The following is an 18,560-nucleotide window of genomic DNA, read 5'->3' on the forward strand; positions in this document are numbered from 1 at the left end:
AACTTATAAATTAAAAGTAACAATTTATTGTAAATAAAAGATATTTGTTTTTAAAATCAACCTCAATACTCCATATATATATATATTAAGTTGCAGCAAAAACAAAAAATAACATAAACTGAATCTCATATAATTTTCTATGCAGTGATATTTTATTCACATGTGTAATTTGTGCTTCATGTAATCATGTATGCAGCTGTAGACTTTAGGTTTAAAAAATTCTAGTCCACTAAAACAAATGTAAGATGCGTGAAGATTGATGCGGGTGGCCTTTAAAGTTAGAGAATAGATCTGTTGTTATTACATTCCAGATTATCATCTCTTATCTCCTACGATTGTCACTTTGTCAGTCCGTGAAGTGAAAGCAATGGGCATCTTAGAATATACTCCTCTATTTTTATTTTTTCATCTGCAAGTCCTCGCTCTTTTTGTTATTTACATGCACAAATATATCCAATTAATTGGAGTATAAAATTGAGATAGAACCCTTTGTGAAACACTTTTGTAAGTTTAAGCTAAGGAAATAGTGGGATAAAGTGGTTGTTGTGGTGGTCTAGTTTTGACCCCAGCCTACTATCCGCCAAGAACACTTTAAATAACTAGTCTTTCATTGTGTTCCTTTCTTAATTTTTTTTATAGGCAAAGAAGATAGTCCGCGTTTTCTATAACTCAAACAAAAAATTTTAAAATGAACGTCTGAATCATGAATAGACTGATACGATAAGATGTGATTATGGTTGTATTTACAAAAAGTTATATTTATACTAATAATCTTTGATTGCTCTTATTTTCTCAAATAAATCAATATACTTATATAAAGGAGAAGCGAGGTGCGTGTTGGTGGCGCCTCTCACATCGCTCCGTTCTATTTTTCTAATTTTCTGGAATTTTTGGATGAAAAATATCAAAAATTAGAACTACTTTTTTTAGTTTCGGGTATATTAGAAGCAAGTTTGAGAATCTGATTTTGTTTTAAAGGAGAAGCGAGGTGCGTGTTGGTGGCGCCTCTCACATCGCTCCGTTCTATTTTTCTAATTTTCTGGAATTTTTGGATGAAAAATATCAAAAATTAGAACTACCTTTTTTAGTTTCGGGTATATTAGAAGCAAGTTTGAGAATCTGATTTTGTTTCAAATTATTTATTAAGTATAGTAAATTGAAAATTTTAATCTGATTTTGTTTCAGATTATTTATTTATGGGAAAGACAAATTATTTATGGAATATAGTAGCTTGAAAGTTTTAATCTGATTTTGTTTCAGATTATTTAATTATGAGAAAGATTAGCACACAAGTCTCTGTGCACCTATAAATGCCCCTATAGATTGTAGGGTTTTGGATTATCTAAACACAACCTCCTCTCTCTCAATACCACGACCCTACCTCTCTGGTGATAGTTCTCTTGCTCGATTTCTAACTCGCATGTGCCATTCTTCTGCAACGATAAGTGAATGTTATTTATACAGTATTAAAAAAATAAAAGTTGTTGCAAGTAAAGGTAGTTATAGACCGCTATATTGGAGTCGACAAATCCAAACACGGGAAAAGAATATAGTCTTGACATGTATCGATGGTTGATATCAATAAATTAACTATTAGTGATGTATGTTTGTTGGTTATTCTTTTATAATATTTGTTTTGTTCATCTCGGACATGTTTGTTGTTGTTAATTTTTATATAATTTACTTTGTATACAGGAAAATATTATTCATGCATTGTTTGCTCCGTTCAAGCAACTTTTAAGTAAAGGTTGTTTATACAGTATTAACAAATTAAGGTGCTTACAAGCAAGTGTTGTTATAGACCGTTATGCGCTATCTCATATATTTAAGTTAGATGTTTTTGTGCACAATCAATCCATAAAAATTGGAGGAAGATGACAATGTAAGAACATGATTACTTTTCAAAAAAAAAACAAATAAAATTAAGATCCGTCATGCTTTAAATTGTTAATTACGTGTATAAATTTATTTTCATTTTTTCACCATGAATTATAGTCCAATTTTGCAATTTTATATATCATTATTGGTATTACATCAAGATTTTTATAATATAAATCTATTTTAGCCTACAAATATTAATTTTGAAACATTAATATACTTTTTATAGACAGCCACCAAATTATTTTATTCTACAAATATTAATATTGAATCATTAATATAATTTTTATAGGCCGCCGCAACGCGCGGTTTCTCAACTAGTTGTTTATAAACAAATATATGTATGTGTGTGTACTTATTTATTTATAAAAATAAATACTAATTCTTATTATTAAATTAGTATTAGATATTAATTTCTAACATAAATTATCTTCAAAATAAAATTAATGTTAAAATACATATAATAAAATAAAAAATATTCTCTCTGTACTAATTCCAAAATATTAAAATTTGGATGGTCGATATTTGTGCATGCGAGTAAGGCTGTAATTTGAGTCGGGTAAGTCGAGTTTCGAGCCGAGTCTAATTCGAGCCAAGTTTCATCAAGTCGAGCCGAGCCAGCTCGTTTAGTTAATCGAGCATAAACCTGCTCGAACTCGACTCGTAAATTTTCACTGGTCGAGTCGAGACGGCTCATTTAGCTAAACGAACCAGTTTCAACGAATCAAGCGAGCTAACTCGTATAATTTTACACTTAATCGAGTCTAAAACTCTACCCGAATTCGACTCATCTAATTTCACGAGTCGATTCGAGATAATTTAAGATTATTTGAGATAATTTAAAATTCCGATCGAATATCTCAATAATGTGTGTGTGTCTATATATATATATATATATATATATATATATATATATATATATAATTATGACTAAATATCATTAAATTTTTTAACTTAGAATTCTGATTGAATACTTCAAGATTTTATTATATTTTAAAAAAAAAACTAAATTTAATACAACCGAATTTCAAATATATTTTCCTGAACAAATTTAATTAACTAGCCCCTCTTACTATTTTTTTTGACTACACCCTCATAAACATTCTTATTAGAAAATACAACCCCATCTATTTTATTAGAAACTTAATTAACATGTTAGGGAAAAACTTACTTAATATATGCAATAAAATATATATCAATTTAAATATGTTTATTAATTATATATAATCTATTCTAGTTGAAATATATATTATTTATATTTTCAATATAAATATAAGTATTTAAAACCAATTCATTATCTAAAGAAAAAAAATCATTTTTTTTAAGTTTGTCCAAAAAAAACTTCCATGCGCTACTTGCTAAGCGTATCACTATTGAGCTTTGCAACAAAACTCTATAACTTAAAATCAATATACTTATATAAAGGAGAAGCGGGGGGCGTGTAGGTGGCGCCTCTCACATCGCTCCGTTTTATTTTTCTAATTTTCTGAAATTTTTGGACGAAGAATATCAAAAATTAGAACTACTTTTTTTAATTTCAGGTGTATTAGAAGCAAGTTTCAGAATCTGATTTTGTTTCAGATTATTTATGGAATATAGTAGTTTGAAAATTTTAATCTGATTTTGTTTCAGATTATTTATGGAGTATAGTAGTTTGAAAGTTTTAATCTGATTTTGTTTTAAATTATTTAATTATGGGAAAGAGTAGCACACAAGTCTCTCTGCACCTATAAATACCCCTATATATTGTAGGGTTTTGGATCATCTAAACAAAACCTCCTCTCTCTCAATACCACAACTCTACCTCTCTCTGGTGATAGTTTTCTTGCTTGATTTCTAACTCGGTGGTGCCGTTCTTCTGCAACAATAAGTGAAGGCTGTTTATATAGTATTAAAAAAATAAAGATTGTTGCAAGCAAAGGTAGTTATAGATCGCTATGTAGGAGCCGACAAATTCAAACAAGGGCAAAAAATATAGTCTTGACATGATATTGATGGATGATATTAATAAATTAACTATTAGTGATGTATGTTTGTTGGTTATTCTTTTATAATATTTGTTTTGTTCATCGGACATGTTTGTTGTTGTTAATTATTATATGATTAACTTTGTATAAAGGAAAATATGGTGGAGAAGCGAGGGGCTGTAGATGGCGCCTCCCACATCGGTCCGTTCTATTTTTTAAATTTTATGGAATTTTTGGATGAAAAATATCAAAAATTAGAACTACCTTTATTAGTTTCGGGTATATTAGAAGCAAGTATCAGAATCTGATTTTGTTTTGGATTATTTACGGAATATAGTAATTTGAAAGTTTTAATCTAATTTTGTTTCAGATTATTTAATTATAGGAAAGAGTAGCACAAAAGTCTCTCTGCACCTATAAATACCCCCGTAGATAGTAAGGTTTTGGATCATCTAAACACAACCTCCTCTTTCTCAATACTACAAACTCACGGATTTAAGTTAGATGTTTTTGTGCACAATCAATCCAAAAAAATTGGCGGAAGGTGACAATGTAAGAACATAATTTTTTTCAAAAAAAAACACAAATAAAATTAAAATTCGACGTGTTTTAAATTGTTAATTGCCTGTATAACTTTATTTTCATTTTTTCACCATGAATTATAGTCCAATTTTACAATTTTATATATTGGTATTGGTATTACATCAAGATTTTTATAATATAAAATTTATTTTATCCTACAAATATTAATTTTGAAACGTTAATTAGTTTTTATAGACAACTACAAAATTATTTTATTCTATAAATATCAATATTGAATCATTAATATAATTTTTATAGGCTGCCGCAACGCGCGGCTTCTCAACTAGTTTCAGATATGAAAAAATAATGATCCAATGATCTTCTAGTGTCTCATCAAAAATTCTGTATTTTTATAGTGTGTCGATGGACACATGCTAAGCAACAAACTTCATATATTTAATTCATTTTGATTGGGTACTACTTATTTATAATGGTGACCCCCAACATATACAAAAACATTACAATCAAAACAAGCTAAATATATCAAATTCAGAGCTTAGCATGTGCTCAGGGGCATACACTAACCAAACTCTTAAAAATTTAGGAAAAGAGTATCTAGTTGTTCATAACTTATTATTATTAAATATAATTTTTTTTCTCTTCGATTCTATTTAATTTTCTCTCTAATTTTTTAAGATAATAATAATAAATATATATTGAATAAATATAAAAAATAGGATTGAAATTCTATTATATGTGTTTTTCGAAAATTTGCTTGGTGCCCCTCTAAGAAAATATTCCTAGATCCATCCCCGACTGAATGCATGTAAGGTAAATACGTTAATATATAGTCCCTCTGTCCCACCGAATTGTTTATGTATGGTTTGGGCACAGAAGTTAAGAAAATACTATGTATAAGTAGCGGAAAAAATAAAGAAAAAAGTAAGTGAAATGATGGTACCCATTAATTTTTAATATATAAAAAGGGATAATGGACTAAGAGTGTTGTGAAAAAGGAAGAAAATGGGAAAATGATAAGATCCTTAATTGTTTTTAATAAATTTTGAAATATAAAAAGTTGAATGGGACCATCCAAAATAAAAATATAAAGAAATGATTATCACAGCCTCACAGAGTACTCCCTCTGTCCCATTTAATTGTATACGTTTCTTTTCAACTGCTCGACACGCATTTCAATACTCTTATAAAATATAGTTCCGTAACTTATTTTTGAGATATTCTTTTTCTGAGTAAAAATTTAACATCCAAATTTTATTCAGGAAAAAAAATCTTAAAAATAAATTATACAACCACATTTTACAGGAGGATTAAAGTCCGTGTCGCGTCCCCGTACGGAGGGAGTAATAGTTATCGACCTAAAATAAGTCAGAATATTACGTACCCGCCGATGACCAAATTCGAGCCAACAATGAGCTCTGAGACATTGATCATCCTTGAACGCAAGGTATAGCTGCACATGCCGTATCTCATCCTTATCTTTTGACTCTTGAACTTTTGTTGACCGATCTATCTTTCCTCGACATTTCAAAGCAAGTACAAGGATCTGAAAAAGCAAAGAGCGGAACATATCTTTCCACTGTAGTTAAACATTTGTCAGATTGATAATCTATCAGAATTAAATATAAATTATTATTAATTAACGAATTTTAGTTACTCCCTCCGTCCCTTTGAATTATATACATTTTCCTTTTCGGGATGTCCCATTTAATTCTATACATTTCAAAACTTCATCAAAATAGTAAACTTTTATAATATAAAAATCTCACTCACCCACTAACTTCATATACTTTTCCCAATCTATCACTTAAATATTAATGGGTCCCATCACTTTACCTACTTTTCTTTCCCTTTCTCGTTAGTGTCCGTGCCCAGTACAAATGTATATATCTCAATGGGACGGAGGGAGTATTGTTTTATCAAACTTCTACAACATGCTTTCTTTTGATAAAATAGGAGCATAAGTCATTTATAATAACTATACATGCTTTAATTTATATATATTTCTGTGCATTAAAAATTATTCGGTTAATGAATTTAGTTGATAGGAATCGAAATCTCAATTTACATATTAGTATTTGTTTTTGTGATTTTATTATATGTTTTGTGATTTTATTATATGAAAAGAAAATCTCATTTCTACTCAATAATAAATTGTTCATTCCTTATCTCTAAAATACCTATTCTCATTTCATTTTTGTATCTGATTATCTTTCTCACATTCCTTTCGAATGCATCCTAATTTTGCAAAATATATATCAATGTAATTAAACTATTTGAAATAAGTATTACGTACACATGTGTTTAAGTTAATGTAACAGTCTTACAAAAAAAAATTGATAGAATTATATGTTTTTAGAACTAAATATTTCGAACAAATAATGTTCTAAATTAGGTCAGCATATAAATGGCTCGAATTCCAGCCCACTGAATTTCTTAATATAGCTGCTAAAATTAAAGTTATATTCGACACGTGTTGCATGAAATAGTTACCGGCAGCCAGCGGAATTCAACATCTATGACGACTTGCCTTGTTTAAACATATTTTATTCACTCATCCTTATCATCGTGATCACCGTCACAAATTATATATGTGCGTATAAATTACATATACGTAACATGTTTGCCGATAATTCTGAATCTCATCAAATGTGCATTATTCATACACATGCAATTCTCTTAATTAAATATGTTTACGTAATTGTACCAACTATGGTACAGCTACTTGTCTAACTCCTCTCCTAACAAAAAGGCTGTGAAATTAAAAGTGCTGCCTATATTCGAGTTTGCGAATGTTTATTCTTAACATGTGATAACTTTATTTATTATTTTTGTTTCACAAAAGCACAGGATACTCGTATGAAACAACAGTAAAGTGGAGTATTTCAAAAATATAGGTCGGGGCAATAAAAGAATTAATTGAATTAATCAAACATATTGATTAAAAAACAAGACTCAATGTTAATTTAATCTAATAAATAATATATAACCATTAAATGTTATCTATGTAATTATAAATTTTCCAAATTTTATTAAAATTTGATATTTAATCAATTAATACCAAGATCTTTTAGAGAATTATTCAATTAACCCGTGTATCATCAAATAATTAACCAATTTTTTAAAAATAACTCTTTAACATAATTTTCATTTAATTGAAGCAAGCATTCCTCCCTCTTTCAATTACCGAGGATCACCCTTTGAAAACATAAATAGAGGATCATCTTTTCTGAAAACATAAATAGACAAGAGAGAAGTATTTATTATTGGTCCAATTCATTTTTATACAATTGAGTGATTTGTCTGAACATTTCACTCAATTGTATATATTTCAAAAATTAAAATATTTTATAATATAAAAATTTAATTACACTCTGATTTCACTTATAATTTTTGTTGCGATGGGGAATACAACTTAGCACAAGACTATGTAGCATATGGATAATTAGTTATAAAAAAACATAGCACATGGACAAAAATGAGTTGGAATCTCGTCCTGTCTCGGCGATGAATTCAAGGTCTTCCGATGTCGTAGGATTTTGTACCATAATTGACAAATTTTTATCTTGTTTAAATCATTTGATTATATTATAGTCAATTAAGTTGAATATTAGATTAATAAATTGCTTCAGCCTTGATATAAAGAGAGATTGGAAAAGTAGATTTAATTATAGGAGCAGCAAGTTCAATGATCTGAACGTCGTTTTGTAAATATAAATAATTTTTATATATCATGATGATTTACGATATCATTTTATTAATAAAGTCTAACGACCTGTTTGACAATCATATTTTAATATTAAAATGATAACATGTTTAAATTAGCATGGAAGGAAAATAAAATACGAGAGATTAGAGATATGTTGAAATGAATGAAAATGAATTAAACATGATAGTATTTTTAAAATGAGACACATATTAGATATACCAGTTATTAAGACATGAAAAGTACATCCTCAGTAAGAAAAAGATATGAACAGTACATTACTACGCTGCTGATAATCTTTAAAATTTATGATATTGACACTTATTATGTGATCAAATTTGTCCCTAAGTGTTCCATTATTCTCATCACGGGCCAGTGTCGAATATTTTAAATACCAATTAAGATCTAGTTGAAATAAAGTTATCTAGCTACAACTAATCTAAAATCATGCAGAACTAAGGGTGAACAAAAAACCGTTCGACCCGTAAAACCGACTCAACCCACCTCTTATTTCGGCCGAATAAATCGAACCGTTCAAAATCGAAAAAATAATTGGATTCTTTTTTATCAACCCGAATAGATTGGATTAGGTCAGGATTTTTAAATTATTAACCCCGATCAACCCGAATAGAAGTTTTTTGTTGCTTTACATGACGACACAGAACTTGATTCAGAAACTTAGAATTTGATATTAGTGAATAGTGTGTCTGGGTTTAGAAACTTGAATTGTGTTTAGTGTCAATGTTAATTGTTAAACTATATAAATGTGACATGAGTTATGTTTTCAGTATTTAAGTAGTTTTTTGCTTAGTTTTCTTGATTATTAGATCACTTACGTAGACCACGGAAGTGAGGATTATGTTTTTGCTAGACGTCTGCTGGTTTAAATTTATACTTTTCGTATACTTAATTAATTATTAGTTAATTATAATATTTAAAGTGCACTATTGAAAAGTTGTACGTATGTTCTTGAGTTCTAATTTGACGGGATAAAACCTGATAAACCCGACCTTACCCTACCCGATCGACCCGACGTATGAATAATAGTATTGGGTTCAAAATATTTTGCCGGGTTAACGGGTTCGAATTTTTATAAACCGATCATATTGGATTTGGTTGAATTTTTGCCTCTAACCCGGCCAACCCGACCGTGTTCAACCCTTTGCAGAACTATGCTCATGAAAGTCATCATTAATTATAGGTGTTTAATCGATTAATCATATCTTCACATTTGAAAGCAGGGGTATATTTATTTAAATTTCTGTAAATTTTTTATTTGTAAAATATAATTAAAATTATATAAAATATAATCAAAAATCCAGCTTATTTCAAAATTTTATTATTGACTTATAATTTTAACTTATTCAAAAAAATCCAATAATATCTTAACTAAAATTCAATAAGATATTCACATGAGAACTAAAATCAATCACAGTCTATTAAAATTTATAGAAACCTGAATTAAATACCTATCTTAATTACTTTAATATCTTCTCCTCGGTCGCTTGCACAATCAGTTCCATAATCAAAACAAATTAAATCACATACTTGTCGGATTCGATAGATTCTTAAAAATTATTAAGAGATTCTAGATAAGTTTTTATTTTTAATAAAAATATATTTTTTTATAATTATTTTAGATATAAGTATTAAAAAATGTTTCATATTCATTATTTGACAAAAAATAAAAATTTATTTTGATAATTTAATTTTTTTTCTAAAATAAATTTTTATTTAAAAAAACAAGAATAACAAACAACCCAAAAATATATAATCTCTTGTAAAATTATACTCCCTTTGTCCCAACAGGTTCATTATGTTGCCTTTTGACGAATATTTTGAGACTTCCATGGAACATAATTTCATAATATTTTTAAATTTTTTCTTTTGAATAAAAATTTGGTGTTTAAATTTTTATTTTAGAAAATTGTTTTGAAACTATACTTTATAAAAGCTCAAAATGCGTTAAGGTAAACAACCAACAAAGGGGTATAAGTAACGGGGTGTGTTTGATTGAGATATTAATGCATTCTTTTGTCTAATGGATAATGGATTGTATTGGATAATGAATTATATGTGATTTTGATTTTGTGCCGATTCATGATAAAAATGTCACGGATATAAATTCTTTAGGATTAAGCACAATGCTTTAAAATCTCATGGATTTTTGTGGGATTTAAAAAACCCGAGAAATCTCACAAAATACCTCATTTTATGAAATCAAAAAAAATCAATTCACATTCGAATATCATCATATTTTAATGAATTTTCAAACATAATTTAAAATCTTGATTAAATACCACCAGATTTTGTAGCACAATTTAAAATCTCAATCGAACATTTCAAGATTTTAATAGATTTTAAACAAATCTAAATTGAATATTCTCAAAAATTTCATAAATGATACTCCCTCCGTCTCTTTATTCTTTTCCTATTTGGGATGTCGGTACTGTTCCTAACATGAGACAAATTACTAATTTACATCTAATCTATAAAACTAAATATAGTCATGAGTGATCTTGTTAGATTCGTATTCACGAGTACTTTAATACAGTGAAGTTTTTATTTTTAATGCTACTACGAAATGAAAGATATTAATGATTAAAAATGTGTGTTGGCAAACGTGAAAAGTACAAACAGGAAAAGTATTTAGAGACGGAGGGAGTAACTTTTTTAAAAATAAAATAAAATCTCAATGGTATACTGTCTCTAAATTGTTCGGAAAAGAAAAGTTAGAGAGGGGTTAGGATTTAGGAAAGAAAGAAGAGGTCCAACTATCTGTCTCAAGTCCCTGTAAATTAGATTAGACCAACACCAAAGATTAGAGAGGTTTAAGGTGAGTGTGTCATACCCTCTCTCTCTCTCTTCATTCTCTCTGACCGGCTAGTCCGGTTCCCAGTCACCCCCAACCCCCACACATATCTATCCATCTTTACACCAAAACTATAATAATAATTACATCATCTGCATAGCATTTCAATTTATTTCTCTCTCTGGGGTTTTAAGAATTAACTCAACACAAACACAAACAAACTCTCTCAATCTCTTCCCCTCAATTCAATCAACACACAATCGATACTTACACCTATACGCACAATCATCATCGCCAATCGTCTCAGGTAAAATCCGATCGCAATTGCATCTGTTTATTCCTCTCCTTGCTTCAGATCGTGTTTTAGATACATGTGTATGCATGTTTGTGTGTGTGTTTGTGTTTGTGTATGGACATTCCGTGTTTTTGAGTTGAATTGGTGTGGATCGTGTGGGTGTGTGATTTTATTTTTTGGGATTTTTGCTTGATCGTGTTGAATTGTTGATTGTGATGTTGAATTGTGGTTTACATGTTGTTTGATTTGAGTGGTGTAGTGGGATCTGTGTTAAAATTTGGTTTTAAGCAATGCGGATTTGTCGTAAAGACAGAGAGATGTGATTTGGGCGGGGGATTTGATGGGAAATGGGAATTTGGGGAGACTGATCGGGTTGTTTTTGCGGAATTATGGCTTAAGTGGAAGTTTGAGGAGATGTGTTAATTGTTAATTTATGGCGGTATGATCGAATTTAGTGTAGGCAGATGTTTTGTAAGATGTTGTATTGATTGCAGAGTTAGTTTGGGTTTAAATAGGGGTTAGTTTAGATTTTGGAATATGCGAATTGCTATAATTGGATGGGGAGAGCGCGGATGCTAATTGTTTGGATTTAATTGGTATTAGTTCGTGGTAGGTCTTAGGTTGTTGTTTGAATTTATTATTGTTTTCATGCTAAATTAAATGAAGTATACGACTTTATGTAAGAATTTGTTGTTTATGCACTATTCGTATCTGTTTTACAGGATAAGAGCGTTCTACGATTGTCCTGCATTGTATTCTGTTTGATGATCTAATATTCATATGCATGCCTGAGATATGGTTTTGAAGAACAGGCAAGAATATGGATTCCGTGGCTACCAGATCCCTGCGATACCAAGAGGTCCCAGATCTCTTAGGGTAAGTGGACTTTGATAACTGTGGTATTTCGTGCTCACTTTAATTGCTTGTGCAATATTATGTACTGTGTGCCCTTTTGACTTTATCCTCTACTGGTTGTAGAGGAGGGCAATGTTTAAGAAACCAGCAGACGATGGCGAAATATGCGCATTTGAGTTGCTGGCAACTGTAGCGGGCAAATTATTGCAGGAGAGTGAGAGTTCTACCTCTAGCAATGCAGCAGAATTAAAAGAACAGATTAAAATCCATAACGATGGTATAAAAAAGGAACATCTAGAAGGATCAGTTATCAGATCTGAGTGCCTTGATCAAGGAAGTTGCATAGAGAGTGTACAGGTTCCTGATTTTCCAGTTATTGACCGCAATTCAAAGTCTACTGTACAGGAAGTCCCGCATCCTGAGAGTGTTTATGTTCATGAACATGCTGCTGCTGTTCCAAGTTCTGAATTCCTGGTTAAGGGAAAGTGTAGTGTGAAATCAGAAAAACACAGAAGCAATGATGCACCTGGAAGTATCCTCAGCAAATCAAACGGGACCTTGTGCGAAGGAAAATTGTATGACTCGGACTTGGAGAAAGAGCCTCGAAGACAAACAGAGGTTGTAAAGAAACAAAGAGGGCCCTTAGATATGGCTAAGGCTAGTCCTTTAAAGAATCCTACAGAATTTTATGTGAATAATACTAATATGCTGATTAATTCAGAGAATAGTGTAGATTTACCCTTGTACAGGGCCCAGGATCTCGATGCTCCTTTTCCCGGGTACAGGAGTGGTGTAAAAATAGTTAATAGAGATGATGACGAAAATTATTTTAGGAGTAATGTACTCAATACCAAGGCAAGGGCTTTTAGGCCACAATCACGCATGGGTTACCGTAGAATGAGAAAGTTGCAAACATCTAGATATTTGAAAGCATATCCAAAGTTGAAGGATTACGAACTTTCTAACATTTGTAAGTGGAGGGTCTTTTCTTTTCCCATTCTTTAATGAAAATTGTGTACTTGAGTGTAGCTGATTTTTCTATTATAAAGCTCACAAACTTGTTCATTTCAGCTAGGGGAGCTAGGGCATTCTATCACAAAAGGAAAACAGTTTATGCTCAAGAAAGATGTCAGTATGACCTACAGGCGAAAAGAAGGCGGTTGTTTGGACATAGATCAGATCAGGAGGCAAGTAGTGAAAGTATTTCTAGTTTCCGTGATAAAGCTTTGAGGGGAAACAAGAGTGGAATGCCTGCAATCTGGAACAGAGGTCCCTACTTATATACCATAAGTAATTTTTTATGGTTTACTGTTTCTAGCAGTTGCCTGAATGCGTTATACTTCTTGTCTGCAGCGACTGGGGTCTCATCTTCAGGTTCAGGACATAAAGCCTCTGTGCAGTCCAAAGACCCCCGCGGTAGTAATTTGTTCCTTTTAATATTATTTGAATATTTAATACATAATTCTGAATTTCCTCTCTCTTGTAATACATTACTATTTTTAATTTGGGATGCACATTTGCTTAGGATATTACCTTTTGAGGTTCTTATTTTTGCGTATATTCTTTTGATCAAATCAGTGAATTTCCGCATAAAGTCCTTTAAAGTGCCAGAGCTTTATATTGAGGTGCCAGAAACGGCAACTATTGGCTCACTGAAGGTACGATTTTAAAATGTTATCCAGTTCTAGCCAAATTGCCATTTGCTTAATGAAATTCTGATTCGGAAATTTGTGTTGTACTTGAAAAATATATCATCATCAATGTAGTAGACTTTGTCTTCTATTTCGATTAAGGTCGTTTTACCAAATCTCTCATCATCAAATCTCCGTTCACTGTTTATCTATTGTGGGTATAATTAACCATGTTCACTTTTGAATGTGTAGTTGATTTATTGTTTGTTGAGTCGACCTTTTTATTATCCAAACTCGTGAGATACAGCAATCTGATATGTGAGCCATTTGGTTTCTTGGTGCTTCACAGTGAGGCTGTATTTTATGAGATTGGCAGTATAGTCCTGTTACCTCTTGCCTCAAATGCTTGGACTCAGCAGTATAGTTTGTGTTATCTATTTGAATGATTATTTAAGATTTTATCTGAGTCTTAATCTATATATGTTGTGATTTTCTTACACAGAGGACTGTTATGGATGCTGTGACTTCTATTCTTGGAGGTGGAATACGAGTGGGGGTAGTCCTTCAAGGAAAGAAAGTTAAAGACGACAACAGAACTCTTCAACAATCTGGGATCTCTCAAAACGAGGATCTTGAATCTCTAGGTTTTACATTGGAGCCTAGTTTTGTAGAAGCCTGTTCACCTTCAGCTCAGAAAGGCTCTCCACTCCTGCTACCGTATGATGCAAATCAAGAATTATCAAGGTTAGGCAGATTTATTTTGGACATTGTTTCCCGGCAACTTTACTTTGGATCTAAATTGATATAGGAATATGATCCCTGCAAAGAAATAATCCGCCATGAGTTCTCACAGTTTAATATTTTTCTGAGCTGTATAAAATGCAAAATGTGGAAACCTACAATGAGTAGGATGCAAGATGTTTTCCTTCGTTTTATTTTCTTTATCTGTGCCGGGTATACTTAGTTTTATACTGTTCATTATGCATAGTGTTATTCAGAGGAACTACCTTTCGTAACTTAGGATATTCGGTGTTAGTTAATTAGACCTTTATGTACTTTTTGTATAAAAGACATGTCTAAATTTATGTTCTTTCCAGGACCCCAGCACCAATTCTGGATTCAGGGTTCTCTAAATCAATTGATCAAACTCCACTGACTAAGCTGGACAATCATGTTGAGAGTAATCATGAAACAGCTCCTTCAGTTACAGATGTATCAACAGATGGAACAGCTACAGACTCAAAAGCATTGGTTGCTATTCCACCCATAAATGCGGAGGCACTTGCTATGGTTCCTATGAGCCAGAAGACCAAGCGATCAGACCTTTCACAGCGGAGGATTAGAAGGCCCTTCTCTGTATCGGAAGTTGAAGCACTAGTTGAAGCCGTTGAAACACTTGGAACTGGAAGGTGTGCATTAAACTTCACTTTTTTTTATTACTACTGTCTGTAGTTACTAGCGTGTCTTTGTTTAGCAATAATGTTAAAAATAATATGGATATTTGGGGCTAATTAGTTGCCAATTAAGCTTATTACTTGTTTATCCGTCCTCATTTTGTTTAACATATATATGCTAGATTTGGTCTTTTCTTACATGGGTTTATATATGCCCCCATATGATACTTTCTTCCTACTGCCTGATATTCTTCACAACTTCTTGTCCCTACTACCTCTCTTTAAATTGAAGGTGATGGCAACCAATGCCAAAAGATCTTGTCAGCTTGTCTTACTAACAAAAGCTCATATCCCCAAAGACATTGCTTCTTTTTCCTGCATTGAACTATTAGTATATTTATCTTTTGTTCAAATAAGAGAATTCTTTTCGAACCGGAAAATCAAGGTATGTTTGTTATCTGATCCTGCAGGTGGCGTGATGTCAAAATGCGTGCTTTTGATGATGCAAACCATCGAACTTATGTGGATTTGAAGGTAAGAACTTTAGCATAATATAGCATTGAAACGCTAACTAGTCTTTAGATTTTGTCATTTTGGTAATTGAAATATTTGACATGCAATCACAATATTTTACTTGTGTTGCGGACAAATCGTTAGAAAAAACAAGATAGATATAAATTCCGGAGTTAAATAATTTATGTAATACCATGTGCCCGCCTTTTTAAGTAAGTAATTTTAAAATGAGCATCAATACTGTGATATAAGTGAATTTATTCTGAGCATTTTTAATCTACGTAGATAATTATAAAGCACCTTTTTGTTCAGGGTGAATATAAATAAAATTGTAATCATGAATTTACAGGATAAATGGAAGACATTGGTCCACACAGCAAGCATTGCACCCCAGCAACGGAGGGGAGAGCCTGTGCCACAGGAGCTTTTGGACAGAGTCTTGGCTGCCCATGCATATTGGTCTCAGCATCAATCTAAGCACGGTAAACACCCCCAGATGGAACCTTTCAAGTTAGCCGGAGAGGTTGGAGTCTAAGAGGTGGGATCTGAATTTCTAATTGTAACTATGTAAAAGAATTTGTGATTTTAGAAAACAGATGCTAGAAGGGAAGACTTGAAAAGTCGTTTTATTTCTTGTAATATTTCACAACTAATTGTGATGATTTTTTTAATATCTGCTCTTTCCCCTTTGGAGAGGGTGATTCCTGTAAATGAATTCTAGGGAATAAGCCGCAATTCAATAGAACTTGTGGTATTTACTTGTACATTAATTTGATGAGATTTCCTTATTAAACTTATTCAAGTGATTTGCTCCTTTCGAATATATCAAACTTGTGGTGTTTGATGATTTTTAATATTGTTTATTTTCGGGTTTTATATCAAATTGTCCGATCTTCATGGATACTCATTTTAGCCATTAGAATTAATTTATATATCATCCCAATCAGCAATTGATGTAGCAAATGATGTGTGAGCGTGAGCCATATGGATTATAAAAAAATAAGCAAAATCTAATATTATAAAAAATATATATATAAAAACTTAGTTGCAAATACATTATCTGTTTGTTAATTATTTCATTAACATTTTTTCAAGATTTAACGAAGTGGTATATATAATGATTATAATAATTTAAATGAGTATCCGTGAATATCGTTAGTCACTAATTTACATTATACCGATTTATTTTCTTTAAGGTATTCGGATCCTTTTGGATATAAGTTCAATAATAAACTTCCACCGACTTCTGAAATATTTTTTGACTAGGTAATAAATAAACTTTCTCTGATAAAAAAAAAAATCTGTAAACAATGTTATCTTGTACGATATGATACTCCTTATAAACAAAGCAGCTAAAACCTTTTTTGGTATTAATCTCAAAGTCCCCGGAAGTATTATATTCCACTACCGTATATTGTTTTTTTTTTTTTTGAAACTCACACTACCGTATATTGTTAATTAAAAAATGAGATAATTTTAAAATTTTCTCACAGACAATACATTCTTTTTCATCTTATAAATACGTAAATCAGCTATCTCAAACCATAACAAAATATGTAATGGTAAAAAATAGCATGTGTACTCAAAGCTGTACACTGACACGATCTTTATTTAAAAAACATTCCAAGGGACTTGAATTGTTAAGTGTTAACTACTCAGTTTTAGATCTGAACTTGACAACCAGAATCTCGAATCCTGATCACCTGGCGGTGATCCACATATATTGTATATAAAACAATTAATTAATATCCATATACTCCCTCCGTCCCAAACAATTATATACATTTGGCTGGGAGACAGTGGAAAAAAGTAGTTGATGTAATAGTGTTTTATATTATAAAATTATACCCTCTCTGTTTTTTGATATATAACGTTTGATTTTTTGGCACAGTGCTTTGACCGGATAGTTAAAAGTATTATTTTTAAAATTTTCTTTTTCTGAATAAATATATATAATCAAAATTTTAATTCACAACAAAAATCGATTAAAAAAATTGTTATCCGGTCAACCCACCTAAAGTTACGCGCTCAAGTCAAAAGTGATATATAAAATAATATTTTTAGAATGTATACAATTGATGTAAAAAAAACTGTATACAAATAAATCGGAGGAGGACGTAATTTTAAAAGAGACATCCACCGGAGCAGCAGGGCAAGCATATGGCTAGTCAGGTATTAGCAGGGAGATCACGTTATCTATAACAACTCAAAGACTTGGCTCATTTTCTTTTGAGTTGCGTCTCCCTGGATTTAGCGTGTGCTTTATGCTTCCTCTTCTACGTCACGTCTTTATTCTTATCCTTTTTCTTTTCTTGTTATGGAGTCATTCTATTTAGGTGAAAAATCTACCACCCTCGACTTTGTTTTCTCAAAGTTATGGATGGATCATCTTTGGTCATGCAATAAACTCTTTTTTCTAGTACTCATTTTCTTTAATAATTTCTTAATATTATTAGACATATTATTTATGATTCTTATAAATATAATTTTATAATTTAGTTTTAAATTTTTATATAAATATTAAATTTTATTCAAAAGAAAAAAAATTAAAATAATTTATCAAACTATAATCTATGAAAATTTTAAAATGTGCATGAGGGGATAGATGGAGTATATAGCATAGCTCAGCTCATGAAATTGTATATATTTAGTATTTACAACTGCAGGGGTTTTAGCAGAAACTTTTCAGAAATTAATTAAACCATTCGTTCAAGACTCTGAATCAAATTCACAGTATTATATGACTCTTTTTATCAGGTACAGCTTTAGATGATTTTGATCGGTTATGTTTTCATCTTTTGTACAAATAGATAATCAAATCCATATATGTTTATAATTGTGCGATGCAATATAATGATTTTTAATAAATTAATAATTTCATTATGTGTGTTTAAACTAATAATACATTTTAATATGTTGACGATTTTCGAAATTTCGAATCTTAGATTTGTAAGAGATCCTAGTGAAAT

The 18,560-nt window shown here is 30.9% G+C and overlaps 1 protein-coding gene across 1 annotated transcript; it reads left to right on the forward strand.

Annotated features, from left to right (window-relative positions):
* Nucleotides 1–11,036: 11,036 nt before the first annotated feature.
* Nucleotides 11,037–16,388, forward strand: LOC108199698 (telomere repeat-binding protein 4). Its single transcript, XM_017367640.2, has 10 exons — nt 11,037–11,210; nt 11,921–12,074; nt 12,177–13,023; nt 13,125–13,322; nt 13,407–13,469; nt 13,632–13,711; nt 14,187–14,428; nt 14,782–15,093; nt 15,549–15,612; nt 15,941–16,388. The coding sequence occupies exons 2-10, from the start codon at nt 11,994–11,996 to the stop codon at nt 16,124–16,126; spliced, it is 2,073 nt and encodes a 690-aa protein (XP_017223129.1). The 5' UTR covers nt 11,037–11,210; nt 11,921–11,993; the 3' UTR covers nt 16,127–16,388.
* Nucleotides 16,389–18,560: the final 2,172 nt, after the last annotated feature.

This window comes from Daucus carota, chromosome 8 (assembly GCF_001625215.2).
Source record: "Daucus carota subsp. sativus chromosome 8, DH1 v3.0, whole genome shotgun sequence".
Lineage (NCBI taxonomy): Eukaryota > Viridiplantae > Streptophyta > Magnoliopsida > Apiales > Apiaceae > Daucus > Daucus carota.